General features: G+C 39.7%; 1 protein-coding gene and 1 pseudogene across 1 annotated transcript in view; both read right to left on the bottom strand.

The window, feature by feature from the left end:
• The window catches only part of CCDC7 (coiled-coil domain containing 7), a 467,329-nt gene that overhangs the window by 105,026 nt on the left and 345,419 nt on the right, over positions 1 to 16,884 (bottom strand). Inside the window, exon 35 of the mRNA XM_078329853.1 lies at positions 4,746 to 4,829. Coding sequence (XP_078185979.1) covers positions 4,746 to 4,829 — 84 coding nt within the window. The remainder of the gene's footprint in view (positions 1 to 4,745; positions 4,830 to 16,884) is intronic.
• Positions 11,356 to 16,874, bottom strand: LOC144576901 (polypeptide N-acetylgalactosaminyltransferase 1 pseudogene; annotated as a pseudogene).

Genomic DNA, 16,884 nt, shown 5'->3' with positions numbered 1-16,884 from the left:
CTGCCTCCCCAAGGCCCGATTCTACAATTAAATGACTTAACAAGGGCTTTACTGGATTGAAGTCAACATTAAGAAACATTAGATTCCATTGGCACAGTCTTTGGCCCCTTGTCTCTAATAAGAATTTGCCCAGTTAAAATTTTAACATTGGGTCTACCTGAGAGATCTTGATTTTCAGCCTGAAACTCTTGAAAAGGCTTGATTAACTTAGGAGTTCCTGCTACAAAGTAAAAGTCAAGAACCCTCTTCAGCAAAGGTGAGCTTGCCTCAGTGGTAAATGGGAAATGAGCTGGTTTCAATCACCACCGTCTCACCAATCATCAAGATAAATTTCTTATAACATACATGTATTGTGTTTTTAGGAGGGCTGGGGGTTATCCAAGGTTCTGAGTAACATGCTACCACAGGAAGAAGGAGTTGCTGCTTAGCCCTGGAGACAGACACACAGACAGACAGACACACACACACAGTCTAGACACACAACTGGTAGTGTCCAGCCAAATACATAGTAGTATGAGAAGGGCTTTGAACCCATCCATGCTCCAAAGGATGAGACACCTTTCCCTAATTCACACGTCCATTCTCCTTCCTTCTCCCCCAACTCTGCCTCCTCCTCAAGCCCACACGTTATTACATAGAACACAATTAGGCAGGGCTGTCAGTGATGCTCTCATTAAAAACAACAGCACAGTCAAACAGAGAGCATGCTTGCATATGAAATGTGATTAATTCTTTCAGACATGGCTCATGATGACTGGGGCCACACCATGAGGACAGCAGCTCTGCTCTGCACCAAGCCTAGCTGTGTGCCTGGCCACCTCCCAAAGTGCTTCACACTCTCATTTCACCCTCAGAGGCAGACAAGGTGAGGACTGCAAAGGACTCATCTGTCTCCCATGCTCTCTGAAAAGGACTCCCATTTCTCCTGGGGACCAAAAATAACAACAAAAGTAGCTTTTTATTTGTAGAGCACACAACTTTTCCAAAATACACAGCTAAAACTGTCCCCGCTTTAAAGGACAGTTTATTAAATGTATATAAATAATATAAATGTGTATTATTCTCAGTACCACATTGGATGTACCCTAAAATTCACCACATAATTGGAAGTAAAACACTCCTCAGCAAATGCAAAAGAATGGAAATCATAACAAACAGTCTTTCAGACCACAGTGCAATCAAACTAGAACTAACTCAGGGTTGAGAAACTCACTCAAAACTGCACAACTATATGGAAACTAAACAACCTGCTGCTGAATGACTACTGGATAAATAACAAAATTAAGGCAGAAATAAAGATGGTTTTTGAAACCTATGAGAACAAAGACACAATGTATCAGAATATGTGAGACACATTTAAAGCAGTGTGTAGACGTAATTTGTAGCACTAAATGCCCACAAGAGAAAGTGGGAAAGATCTAAAACCCATACCCTAATGTCACAATTTTAAAAACTAGAGAAGCAAGAGCAAACAAACTCAAAAGCTAGCAGAAGAAATAACTAAGATCAGAGCAGAACTGAAGGAGATAGAGACATAAAAACCCTTCAAAAAATCAATGAATCCAGGAGCTGGCTTTTTGAACTGATCAAGAAAACAGGCTGCTAGTCAGACTAATAAAGAAGAAAAGAGAGAAGATTCAAATAGATGCAATAAAAACAATAAAGGGGATATCACCACTGATTCCACAGAAATACAAACTACTATCAGAGAATACTGTAGACACCTCTACACAAATTAACCAGAAAAACTAGAAGTAATATATAAATTCCTGGAAACCTACACCATCCCAAGGATAAACCAGGAAGAAGTAGAATCCCTGAATAGAACAAGAACAAGTTCTAAAATTGAGACAGGAATTAATAGCCTACCAACCAAAAAAGTCCAGGACCAGATGGTTTCACAGCCAAATTCTACCAATGATACAAAGAGGAGCTGGAATCATTCCATCTGAAACTATTCCAAACAATAGAAGAAAAAGGAATCCTCCCTAACTCATTTCATGAGGCCAACATCATCCTGATACAAAACCTAGCAGAGACAGAACAAAAAAAGAAAATTTCAGGCCAATAACCCTGATGAACATTGATGCAGAAATCCTCAATAAAATACTGGCAAACAGAATCCAACAACACATCAAAAAGCTTATCCACCACAATCAAGTCAGCATCATCCCTGGAATGCAAGTCTGGTTCAACATATGCAAATCAATAAATGTAATCCATTACATAAACAGAACCAAAGATAAACATCAAATGATTATCCCAATAGATGCAGAGAAGGCCTTTGACAAAATTGAACACAACTTCATGCTAAAAACTCTCAATAAACTAGGTATTGATAGAACATATCTCAAAATAATAAGAGCTATTTATGACAAACCCACAGCCAATATCATACTTAATGGGCAAAAGCTGGAAGCATTCCCTTTGAATACTGGCAAAGGATAAGGATGCCCTCTCTCACCACTTCTATTCAACATAGTATTGGAAGTTCTAGTTAGAGCAATCAGGCATGATAAAGAAATAAAGGGTATTCAATTACAAAAAAGGGAATCAAATTATCTCTGATTTAGATGACACAATTGTATATTCTGAACCCCATCATCTCAGCCCCAAATCTCCTTAAGCTGATAAGCAACTTTAGCAAGTCTCAGGATACAAAATCAATGTGCAAAAATCACAAGCATTCCTATACACTAATAACAGAAAAACAAAGAGCCAAATCATGAGAAAACCAAACCACTCACAATTGCTACAAAGAGAAATAAATACCTAGAAATATAACTTACAAGGCACATGAAGGACTTCTTCAAGAAGAACTACAAACCACTGCTCAAGGAAATAAGAAAGGGATGCAAATAAATGGAAAAACATTATATACTCATGGTTAGAAAGAATCAATATTGTGAAAATGGCCATACTACCCAAAGTAATTTATAGATTCAATGCTATCCCCATCAAGCTACCATTGACTTTCTTCACACATTGGAAAAAACTACTTTAAATTTAATGAGGAACCAACAAAGAGCCCACATAGCCAAACAATCCTAAGCAAAAAGAACAAAGCTGTAGGCATCATGCTACCTGACTTCAAACTATACTACAAGGTGACAGTAATCAAAAAAGCATGGTACTGGTTCCAAAACAGATATATAGAACAATGGAACAGAACAGAGGCTTCAGAAATAACACCACACATCTACAACCATGTGATATTTGGCAAACCTGACAAAAACAAGCAATGGAGAAAGGATTCCCTATTTAATAAATGGTATTGACAAAACTGGCTAACCATATTCAGAAAATTGAAACTGGACTCCTTCCTTGCACCTTATACAAAAATTCACACAAGATGGATTAAAGACATATATATAAGACCTAAAACCATAAAAACCTTAGAAGCACAAGCATTCCTATACACCAATAACAGACAAACAGAAAAAAAAAAAAACCTTAGAAGAAAACCTATACTATATGATTCATGACATAGGCATGGGCAAAGACCTCCTGACCAAAACACCAAAAGCAATGGCATCAAAAGCCAAAATAGACAAAATGGGATCTAAAGAGCTTCTGCACAGCAAAAGAAACTATCGTTAGAGTGAACCAGCAACCAACAGAAAGGGAAAATAATTTTGCAATCTACCTATCTGATAAAGTGCTAATAACCAGAATCTACAATGAACTTAAACAAATTTACAAGAAAAAAACAAACAACCCCATCAAAAAATGGTCAAAGGATATGGACACTTTTCAAAAGAAGACATTAATACATCCAACAAACATGGAAAAAAGCTGATCATCACTGGTCTTTAGAGAAAAGCAAATCAAAACCACAGTAAGATACCATCTCATGCCAGTTAGAATGGCAATCATTAAAAAGACAAGAAACAACAGACACTGGAGAAGATGTAGAGAAATAGGAATGCTTTTACACTGTTGGTAGGAGTGTAAATTAGTTCAACCATTGTGGAAGATAGTGTGGCAACTCCTCAAGGATCTAGAAATAGAAATTCCATTTTACCCAGCAATCCCATTACTGTGTATATACCCATAAAAGTATAAATCATTCTATTATAAAGACGTGTCTATTATAAAGACATGTATGTTCATTGCGATACTGTTTACAATAGCAAGGATGTGGAACGAACCCAAATGTCCATCAGTGATAGACTGAATATAGAAAATGTGGCACATAGATACCATTGAATACCATGCAGCCATAAAAAAAGATGAGTTCATGTCCTTTGCAGGGTCATGGATAAAGCTGGAAATCATCATTCTCAGCAAACTAACACAAGGCTAGACAACCAAACATCACAAGTTCTCACTCATAAGTGGGAGCTGAACACATGAGAACACATGGACACAGGGAGGAGAACATCACACACAAGGGCCTCTTGGGGGATGGGGGTTTAGGGGAGGGATAGTATTAGGAGAAATAGCTAATGTAGATGACGGGCTGATGGAGGCAGCAAACCACTATGGCACGTATATACCAATGTAACAAACCTGCACATTCTGCGCATGTCCCCCAGAACTTAAAGTTTAATTTAAAAAAAAAGAAAAGCTAACTTTACATTACTAGTTGAAACTGGAGTTGAAATATTATAGAGAGTAATTTATGAAGATTTTTGCCTATGCAATAATTTATAGGCATGGTTCTCCTTAAAGATCCACACTTAGTTACACTCCAGAGAACATAAACTAACCAGAAATAATAAACTTGTAGATTTTGTTCTTACCAGGGAGACTCTTTGATATTGGTCTGAATTCATCCTTTAGTATATATCTTCCAAATGCATCTGTCAATTGTTCTATATCAGGCCCTATAGAAATAAACAGATATCAAAACACTATAAGATAATCATTTATCTACAAATGTCAGAGTGTGTGTGCCTGTGCATATATGTGTGTGTGTGTTAGTAACTTAAAACATTTGTGGCTGGGCACGGTAGCTTATGCCTGTAATCCCAGTACTTTGGGAGGCTGGGGCAGGTAGATCACGAGGTGAAGAGATTGAGACCATTCTGGCCAACATGGTGAAACTCTGACTCTACTAAAAATAAAAAAAAAAAAATTAGCTGGGTGTGGTGGCACGTGCCTGTAGCCCCAGCTACTCAGGAGGCTGAGGCAGGAGAATCACTTGAACCCGGAGGCAGACAGTGAGCTGAGATCACACCACTAAACTACAGCCTGGTGATAGAGCAAGACTCTGTCCCCCAAAAAGAAAAATTGTATTTATAGAATAAAAATTAAAGTGAAATGTCTGGATTGGAAAATAACATAAACCTTAAAAAGGAAAGGCTGTTAAAAATTATATAAGCCATACTATGTTTAGGCTTAGATATGTTTAATGAATTAAATGATCATGGAGGACTCAAGATGGCGCTATGAGAACAACCCAGGATTGGAGCTCGCGTTGAATCCGCAAACGGTGAGTCAGAGCTGCATTTACAGACTGATCTTTGTTGCCCACAGAACGGGGAAACTCCCAAGTATAAAAAGACACGGGACGCCAGGCAGTAGGTCTGCCTGGCGAAGCCGGCAGCCGGGGCGGCGGCGGCCGTCCCTACCCAGCAATCCCCACAGGGCGTGCTTGTCCGGGTGCCCTGTTGAACCGGCAACCTGAGACTTGAGAGGGCTGGACTTGAGACTGAACGAGACGTGGACAGTAGCCCAGCCCAGGGAATTGCAGGGACAGATCGTTTGGGATACCCAGTGGGACAAACAAAACCGCGATTTCAAACTATCCCGAGCAGATGGTCTGAGACGCTCTGTGGGGGAGGGGCGTCCACCACTACCGAGGCAACCCGCCCCAACTGAGATACACGCCCACGGCTGACGCAGCCAGCTGTTGCCGAGGTAACCAACCCCAACTGAGATACACGCCCACTGCTGACGCAGCCAGCCGTTGCCGAGGCAACCCGCCCCAACTGAGATACACGCCCACTGCTGATGAAGCCAGCCGTTGCCAAGGCAACCTGTCCCTACTGAGATACACGCCCACTGCTGATGCAGCCTGCTGTTGCTGAGGCAACACGCTACAATGAAGACACTCCACTGCAGGGCGTGGTGGAGACCACAGCAGAGCCTGCAGGAACAGGGAGAATCACACAACAGCAGGGCGGAGCCTCAGAAGCCAAACAGTGGCTAGTCTGCCTTCTAGCTGGGCAGGACACCTCATCGAACATCCAAAAATAAAGCCCAAACCCCTCAACACAGAGCATTTGAGAAAAAAAAAGGGGGGTTTTTTAATGAGCTCTGTTGCAGCAGAATCAAACATAGCAGCCTAACAGCCCTGAATGAACAAAAGAGCGCACAGCTCAGCAATTAAGCCCCTATAAAGTACAAACTGTCTCCACAAGCAGCTCCCTGACCCCTCTATATCCAAAAGACTGACATTAGGCAGGCATCATCCTGGGACAAAGATAGCAGAAAAAGAAACTGGTAGCATCCCTCACTGTGCCACAGCTGCTAGAGGTGCACCCCAGACAAGCAGAGTCTGGAGCAGACCTCAGCAGTTGTACAGCGAAGGGGCTAGACTGGTAGAAGGAAAACCAAGCAACAGAAATACTTCATCATCAACATTCTCGGTGTCCACTCAGAGACCCAATCGAAAAGTCAGCAACTACGCAGACGACCAGCGGACAAATCCACAAAGATGGGAAGAAACCAGCACAAAAAGGAGGAAAACACCCCAAACCAGAACACCTCGCCTCCTAGAAAGGACTAAAACTCCTCACCAGCAAGGGAACAAAGCTGGACGGAGAATGACTGTGACGAAATGACGGAATTAGACTTCAGAAGATGGATAATGAGAAACTTTTGTGAGCTAAAAGATCATGTACTAAATCAATGCAAAGAAACTAAGAACCTTGAAAAAAGATATGAAAAAAGATTCGAGGAAATGATAACAAGAATGGATAACTTAGAGAGGAATATGAATGAATTAAAGGAGCTGAAAAACATAATACGAGAACTTCGTGAAGCAAACACAAGTTTCAATAGCCGAATTGACCAAGCAGAAGAAAGAATATCTGAAGTCGAAGACCAACTCAATGAAATAAAACGAGAAACCAAGATCAGAGAAAAAAGCGCATAAAGGAATAAACAAAGTCTCCAAGAAATGTGGGACTATGTGAAAAGACCTAACCTACGTTTGAAAGGTGTACCAGAAGGGGACGAAGAGAATGAATCCAAGCTGGAAAATACTCTTCAGGACATCATCCAGGAAAATTTCCCCCACCTAGATAGACAGGCCAACACTCAATTGCAGGAAATACAGAGAACACCACAGAGATATTCTGCAAGAAGAACAACCCCAAGGCACATTCACCAGCGTTGAAATAAAGGAGAGAATACTAAGGGCAGCCAGAGAGAAAGGTCGGGTCACCCACAAAGGGAAGCCCATCAGACTCACAGCAGATCTCTCGGCAGAAACACTACAAGCCAGAAGAGAGTGGGGGCCAATATTCAACATTCTTAAAGAAAAGAACTTTCAACCCAGAATTTCATATCCAGCCAAACTGAGCTTCAGAAGTGAAGGAAAAATAAAATCCTTTGCGAACAAGCAAGTACTCAGAGATTTTGTCACCACCAGGCCTGCTTTACAAGAGCTCCTAAAAGAGGCACTACACATAGAAAGGATCAACCAGTACCAGCCATTCCGAAATCACACTGAATGCTAAAGAGCTTCAACATAATGAAGAATCTACAACAACTAACAGGCAAAACAGCCACTTAGCATCAAAATGGCAGTATCAAATTCACACATAACAATATTAACCCTAAATGTAAATGGACTAAATGCACCAATCAAAAGACACAGACTGGCAAATTGGATAAAAATCCAAAACCCATCAGTGTGCTGTATCCAGGAAACCCATCTCACATGCAAGGATACACAAAGACTCAAAATAAAGGGATGGAGGAAGATTTACCAAGCTAATGGAAAGCAAAAAAAAGCAGGAGTTGCAATTCTCATCTCTGATAAAATAGACTTTAAAGCAACAAAGATCAAAAGAGACAAAGAAGGCCATTACATAATGGTAAAAGGATCGATACAACAAGAAGAGCTAACGATCCTAAACATATATGGACCCAATACAGGAACACCCAGATACATAAGGCAAGTTCTTAATGACTTACAAAAGGACTTAGACTCCCACACAATAATAGCGGGAGACTTTAACACTCCACTGTCAATGCTAGACAGATCAACCAGAGAGAAAATCAAAAAGGATATCCAGGGCTTGAACTCAGTCCTGGAGCAAGAAAACCTGATAGACATTTACAGAACTCTCCACCCCAAATCCACAGAATACACATTCTTCTCAGCACCACATGACACCTACTCTAAAATTGACCACATAATTGGAAGTAAAGCACTGCTAAACAAATGCAAAACAACTGAAATCATAACAAACAACCTCTCAGACCATAGTGCAATCAAGTTAGAACTCAGAATTCAGAAACCGACCCAGAACCGCACAGCTTCATGGAAACTGAACAACTGGCTCTTGAATGTTGACTGGGTAAACAACGAAATGAAGGCAGAAATAAAGAAGTTCTTCGAAACCAATGAGAATGAAGACACAACATGCCAGAACCTCTGGGACACATTTAAAGCAGTCTCTAGAGGAAAGTATATAGCAATAAGTGCCCATATGAGGAGAATGGAGAGATCCAAAATTGACACCCTATCATCAAAATTGAAAGAGCTAGAGGAGCAAGATCAAAAAAACTCAAAACCCAGCAGAAGACAAGAAATAACTAAGATCAGAGCTGAGCTGAAGGAGATTGAGACACGAAAAATCCTTCAAAAAATGAATAAATCCAAGAGCTGGTTTTTTGAAAAGATCAACAAAATAGACAGACCACTAGCCAGATTGATTAAAAAGAAAAGAGAGAACAACCAAATAGATGCAATAAAAAATGTTAAAGGGGAAATCACCACAGATTCCACAGAAATTCAAACCATCATCAGAGAATATTACAAACAACTGTATGCACATAAACTAGTAAACCTGGAAGAAATGGATAAATTCCTGGACTCCTGTGTCCTCCCAAGCCTAAAGCAGGAGGAAGCTGAAACTATGCATAGACCAATAACAAGGTCTGAAGTTGAGGCAGCAATTAAGAGCCTACCACACAAAAAAAGCCCAGGTCCAGATGGCTTCACAGCCGAATTCTACCAGACACACAAGGAGGAGCTGGTACCATTCCTTCTAAAACTATTTCAAACAATCCAAAAAGAGGGAATCCTTCCCAAATCATTTTATGAGACCAACATCATCCTGATACCAAAACCCGGCAGAGACCCAACAAGAAAAGAAAACTTCAGGCCAGTATCCATGATGAACATAGATTCAAAAATCTTTAATAAAATATTGGCAAGGCGATTGCAACAGCAATTCAAAAAACTTATTCATCATGATCAAGTAGGATTCATCCCGGGGATGCAAGGCTGGTTCAACATATGCAAGTCTATCAACGTAATTCACCACATAAACAGAACCAAAAACAAAAACCACATGATTATATCAATTGACGCAGAGAAGGCATTTGACAAAATTCAACAGCCCTTTATGCTAAAAACCCTCAATAAACTCGGTATCGATGGAACGTATCTCAAAGTAATAAAAGCTATTTATGACAAACCAACAGCCAATATCATACTGAATGGGCAAAAACTGGAAACATTCCCTTTGAAATCTGGCACTAGACAAGGATGCCCTCTCTCACCACTCCTATTCAATAGAGTACTGGAAGTTCTAGCCAGAGCAATCAGGCAAGAAAAAGAAATAAAGGGTAGTCAAATAGGAAAGGTGGAAGCCAAATTGTCTCTATTTGCAGACGACATGATAGTTTACCTAGAAGACCCCATTGCCTCAGCCCAAAACTCCTGAAACTGATAAGCAACTTCAGCAAAGTCTCAGGATATAAAATCAATGCGCAAAAATCACAAGCATTCGTCTACACCAATAACAGACTTAAAGAAAGCCAAATCAAGAGCGAACTGCCATTCACAATTGCTACAAAAAGAATAAAATACCTTGGAATACAACTCACAAGGAACGTAAGGGACCTCTTCAAGGAGAACTACAAACCACTGCTCAACGAAATCAGAGAGGACACAAACAGATGGAGAAACATTCCATGTTCATGGTTAGGAAGAATTAATATCGTGAAAATGGCTATACTGCTCAAAGTAATTTACAGAATCAACGCTATCGCCATCAAGCTACTATTGACTTTCTTCACAGAACTGGAAAAAACCACCATGAACTTCATATGGAACCAAAAGAGAGCCCGCATAGCCAAGTCAATTCTAAGCAAAAAGAACACAGCGGGGGGCATCACACTGCCGGATTTCAAACTATACTACAAGGCTGCAGTAATCAAAACAGAATGGTACTGGTACGAAAACAGAGATATAGACCAATGGAGCAAAACAGAGGCACCGGAGGCAACACAACATACATACAACTATACAATCCTTGATAAACCTGACAAAAACAAGCAATGGGGAAAGGATTCCCTCTTTAACAAATGGTGTTGGGAAAACTGGCTAGCCATGTGCAGAAAGCAGAAACTGGACCCCTTCCTGACACCTTACACTAAAATTAACTCCAGATGGATTAAAGACTTAAACATAAGACCTGGCACCATAAAAACCCTAGAAGGAAATCTAGGCAAAACCATCCAGGACATAGGAGTAGGCAAGGACTTCATGACCAAAACACCAAAAGCATTGGCAACAAAAGCCAAAATAGACAAATGGGACCTAATGAAACTCCACAGCTTCTGCACGGCAAAAGAAACAGTCACTAGAGTGGATCGGCAACCAACAGAATGGGAAAAAATTTTTGCAGTTTACCCATCTGACAAAGGGCTGATATCCAGAATTTACAAAGAACTCAAACAGATTTACAGGAAAAAAACAAACAAGCCCATTCAAAAGTGGGCAAAGGATATGAACAGATACTTTACGAAAGAAGACATATATGAGGCCAACAATCATATGAAAAAATGCTCATCGTCACTGGTCATCAGAGAGATGCAAATCAAAACCACATTGAGATACCATCTCACGCCAGTTAGAATGGCGATCATTAAAAAATCTGGAGACAACAGATGCTGGAGAGGATGTGGAGAAAAAGGAACACTTCTACACTGTTGGTGGGAGTGTAAATTAGTTCAACCATTGTGGAAGACAGTGTGGCGATTCCTCAAGGCCTTAGAAATAGAAATTCCATTTGACCCAGCAATCCCATTACTGGGTATATATCCAAAAGACTATAAATCGTTCTACTATAAGGACACATGTACACGAATGTTCATTGCAGCACTGTTTACAATAGCAAAGACCTGGAATCAACCCAAATGCCCATTGATGATAGACTGGATTGGAAAAATGTGGCACATATACACCATGGAATATTATGCAACAATCAGAAATGATGAGTTTGTGTCGTTTGTAGGGACATGGATGAATCTGGAAAACATCATCCTCAGCAAACTGACAGAAGAACAGAAAATGAAACACCGCATATTCTCACTCATAGGTGGGTGATGAAAAATGAGGACACATGGACACAGAAAGGGGAGTACTAAACAGTGGGGTCTATTGGGGGGAAAAGGGGAGGGCCAGTGGGAGGGGGAGGTGGGGAGGGATAGCCTGGGGAGAAATGCCAAATGTGGGTGAAGGGGAGAAGAAAAGCAAAGCACACTGCCATGTGTGTACGTACGCAACTGTCTTGCATGCTCTGCTCATGTACCCCAAAACCTATAATCCAATAAAAAATTAAAAAAAAAAAAGATCATATATCCAGGAAAAGGTAAAACTGATCCATGACGTGATGCTGAATAATTTCTTTACCAAGAATTGTTTTATACACTGCCATCTCTTAGGCAAATTCAAATAATCCTAAGGGACATTATGATGATAATGTATCTTTCAAGTTTATACTAAAAACCTACTCAGTCTGAAGATACGTAGTAGGTGAGATGGGAACATTTTTTTTCCCCTAGGTAAAGCTGCAAACCATGGCCTTGTTAGTCACAGATAACTTATCCAGAGGTAGAAATTATTTGACTCATTGAGGAATATTCCTTTCCTTTTTTTTAGTGTATGTAGCTATAAATTCTTTAGACATTAGTTATGAAAAAATAAGATATTTGTCAAACTGAAAAACTGCCTCTGAGGTCACCTGAATGTGAATCAAGGAGGTAATGGTCAGATTTGCAGCACTACTAGAATTGTTATTGGATCCATTTCCATTTAAGTTTTATGTGATTTGATATTTTTGTGGAATTAGAAACTACTAAGTTCAATGATATAAAAATGCATTAAAATGTTAAAAGGAAATTTGTATTGAAAAGGGGATAATGAGGATTGGTGACATAAGGTCAACATTGGGCTTAAGATTCTATGGGTAGAATTGGGTCTAGCAGAGTATATAATTATGATTGGACACCTGTCAATCCTGTCACTGTATTGTAGAGTGATTTGTTGTCATTCCTGTTTTGGAAGAATTGATGAATACATGAATAATGCAAATGGTTATGACACCGGCTGCTCAAATATGCCACAACTGCATTCTATACTGAGCATTGCCTTGTTACCAAAGTAGAAAGTTATTTATGAAATTGAGCAGAACAAGTTTTCAGTAATTAAGTAACAATATAAGAGATATAGCAACTCAAAACTGGAAACATCAGCAGATATATTTTAGCTTCCTTTTTTCCTTCCTCAGCTTATATATCTAAGAAGGACCACTTCATTTGAAATGAGCAAGCAAATGATCCTTACACATTCAGGGGAAAAAATGAGATAATTTGAGGGATTGGGTTAAATACTAGAAATTGAAAGGTATGTGCTGGAGACACAATTTAGTAAGAGTCACAATTTTTGTCCTTCACAATATCCTCCCTTTGCTTTAAATCTTTTAAAAATCTTTTTTCTCCTTGAAGTTCACTGAATATCTTAATAGGCTATTTAAAATCTTAAATTCTATGGTTTTTAATACATTCAGTAATGTCTGTCACCATCATCACAATTTTAAAAAGTACTTTAGATTTGTACTAATTAAATTTCAGTGAAATATAGAAAAGTTACTCTTATATAGCTGTATTTCCTGTTCCCATTTTTGTGCTATTGTTATACATAATGCATTTATAAATAATAAAGACATGATTGTAGTTATTATTATAATTCTTTCTTTCCTTTTTTTTTTTTTTTTTTTTTTTGTGAGACGGAGTAATTGCCCTGTGGCCCTGTCACCCAGGCTAGAGGGCACTGGTGCGATCTTGGCTCACTGTAACCTCCGCCTCCCAGGTTCAAGCTATTCTTCTGCCTCAGTCTTCCAAGAAGCTGGGATTACAGGTGTGTACCACCATGCCTGGCTAATTTTTTTGTATCTTTAGTAGAGATGGAGTTTCACCATGTTGGCCAGGCTGGTCTTGAACTCCTGAACCTGTGATCTGCTTACTTCTGCCTCCAAAAGAGCTGGGATTACAGGCATGAGCCACTGTGCCAGGTTATAATCATTTCTGTATATAATTTTATGCTTTTTTAAAAAACTGAGGCAAGAAAGAAGTATATATTTCCAATGGTTATATTAACCTTCTTATTTATAATTTCTGGTTCTATTAATTTTTTCCTGTGGTTTCAAGTTACCACATCTTGTCATTTTCCTTTTCGTTAATAAATAGCATTTGTGCATATTTATGGGGTACACATGATATTTGGTTATATGTACAGTGTGCATAACAATCAAGTCAGATTATTTAGGATATCTATCACCTCAACAATTTTTTGTTTTGAGATGGAGACTCATTCTGTCACCAGGATGAAGTGCAGTGGCACAATCTGAGCTCACTGCAACCTCTGCCTTCCAGGTTCAAGTGATTCTCCTGCTTCAGCCTCCCAAGTAGCTGGGATGACAGGTGCCCACCACCATGCCTGGCTAATTTTTGTATTTTTAGTAGAGACAGGGTTTCACCATGTTGGTCAGGCTGGTCTCAATCTCTTGACCTAGTGATCCACCTGCCTGGGATGACAGGTGTGCCACTTTGCCCAGCTACACCTCAACGACTTATCTTTATTCAGTATGATGTTAGCTGTGGGTTTGTCATATATGGGCTTTATTAGTTTGAGGGATGTTCCATTTGTGCCTAGGTTGTTGAGAGTTTTATCATGAAGGAATGTTAAATTTTATCAAATGTTTCTTCTGCATCTACTCAGATGATTGTATGGTTTTGTCATCCTTTCTGTTGATGCATCTTGTTTATTGATTTGCATATGTTAAACCACCCTCTTTTCTAGCTATGTTATCTAGACACTGATTTATTTCCACACTTCTCATCTCTCCCAATGAGAAATAGTGACATGGAATTTGAGAATCAGGATAAATATTCTCTAAGTACCAAGAAAAAGGTTTGCATTGTAGTTTGTGTCTTAGACCAGCTCTTGATGATATAGCTCCATAATCTGCCGTTGTAACATCTGGAGAAATTATATAGAAGAAATTCTTGAATTCATCCATCCACACTTCTGCAAATTGTCTATTATTTTTATTGATAATCTGCCCTGTGCCTCCTGGAAATGTGTAAGTTGTAGCTTTTTGAAACACATGTCTAACATGTGAGCATGTAACAGTTTCCAAAGTTCCTCCACACTGTCAAATCTGAAAGGAAATTTCTAGGTTTTCTCCTCCCCAGATATCCTTTTCAGCATCATATGTTCCCATTTCCTGAAAGTAATCTCTGTCTATTGAAAAAAGGCCTTCTGCCATGGTAGGTGTTCTAATGCGAAGTGTCCGATCACGTTTCCTTCTGCCCATTTCTCTCTGGGGAACAGGATACCAGCAAAAATTGAGCTTCCACTTGAACCTACCATAAGTCATATCAGAGCCTGCTATGTACTCAAAAGTATCATCGCTGATCACATTGATGATAGGACACACCACTGTTCTCCTGTCATGTTTGATCCTGGCCAAGAAAGGCTTCAGCCACCCCACTGTACACTCACAATGAGCATCCAGGAAGGTGATCACTTGGTCTGTAGACAGAGCAGCTCCTTTTAATCTAGCTCTGATCCATCCAAAACGTTGTTCCATTTGAATTATATGAACTGGTACTCTTAGTTTTTTCACATAACTCTCTAAAATCCTTTTCAAAAAGTCTCTTTCACTGCCATCATTTACTAGAACAATTTCTTCCATCCAGTTTCTTGGTGAGCAATTAATGACACTATAGACAGTTGGCAGAAGTGTGCTCCAAGCCTTATTGCAGAAAACAATCACCACACTTGTAGGAAGAATACCTGGATATACCTTTGTTTTACACTCTTCTAACCTAACATCTGATAAAGATCTGTTGAGTGCAATCATTTCACTTGCGATTAAATTGAATTGAATGATTTTAAAGATCTCTTTCAACTTTTCTTGATCCTCTTTAGGGATTATGACTGGTTTTCCCATTTCTCCAGGACCTTCATGAGGTTTTTGTACTGGCTCTAGAATATCCCCAGCAGGAAATCCTTTCTCCTTTTTTTCATCACATTTGTTGCATTTACTGAAGTAAAGCAGCAGGAACATATCCAAGAGTACCCAAATCAAGGAGGTGGCTAGGACCATCTTTCAGTATGCAAATTTTCTCATGGCACTTTAAGTCAAATGCAAAAGTTTAAAAAAAAAAAACTCTACACACACACACACACACACACACACATACTCACATACAACACACACATGAACACAAAGATATTGAAAATTATTCCAATTTGGTTTCATCAGAAATCAAGTTCAAACTCTCGCTTGGTACGCGAGGCAGGCAGCAAGCACTCCTCCGGGTGGCCCAGGTGGTCCCAGTGCTGTCCTGCAGGCCCCAACGCGGGCGCTACTCTCCGGCTGCCGGCCACCCACTTCCTCCTAGGCCACTGCCGGAGGCTCCCCAGGCGGATGGGCCGGTCTGGCCCGAGTCCCGCCTCTGCCGTGCTTTCCCCTGCCTCCGCACCCTGCATAGGCATAGCAAGCCTCCTCTTCCGCTGCTGCTCACTGGGGGATGCTCCGCGCATTGGGCCCGGGCTGCAGGCCGCTGGGGCGTGGTCCTCCCTGCGCTGTACAGCTTCTTTTCTTTATACATTACCCAGTCTCAGGTATTCCTTTATAGCAATGCAAGAATGGTTCAATACATCCTGCAATGTGAAGCCTCTAATGTTATTCCTCCAATAAAACAGCATTGGGCATGCAGTAATCACCTTTGGATAGAAAGTCTCCCTTTGAGTATGTATTTTCCTTATTTCTCTGTTAACCTGCCTGCCTTCCTTTGTTTCACACTAGAGATCAAAGGGTGTTTTGCCTAACACTGCTACTCCTGTACTAAAGGCAGTAGTATAATGTCTGAACTATATTACACAACTAAAGGATTCTGCCATAGTGGAAAGATTATTACTATGCCTGATATTTTAAAGTATAGATGGAATTGATAATAATAAAATAACTGTCCTTTTCCTTTACTTATTGCACTCATCAGATAGCCTTTCTGCTTTTGCAAATTTAAAGTAACTTTCTATTTAAACTGTAAATAGGAAAGGACTAAAAGAGCTTTGGACATACTTGTCCCAAGTATATTCTAAGCTCACTACAGTATATTATTTTTTATTACTTTCTAAGTGGATGAGTCCTAAAAGTAATATCTAGCTAGCTTTACATTTGTAGTAAATATGTTCTAGAGTACAACCAAATATGGGAGGGTATTCATGAGAACCTGTGCCCATATCATATTAACAAATGGGTACACTTGCTATTAAAGATACACACTTAAACTTTAAAGGAGAAAAATAAATGAGAAATATTAGACTTGAAAATATTTTTC

The sequence above is a fragment of the Callithrix jacchus genome, chromosome 7 (genome assembly GCF_049354715.1).
Source record: "Callithrix jacchus isolate 240 chromosome 7, calJac240_pri, whole genome shotgun sequence".
In the NCBI taxonomy this organism is placed as follows: domain Eukaryota; kingdom Metazoa; phylum Chordata; class Mammalia; order Primates; family Cebidae; genus Callithrix; species Callithrix jacchus.
This window is presented reverse-complemented; position numbering and strand designations above follow the sequence as displayed.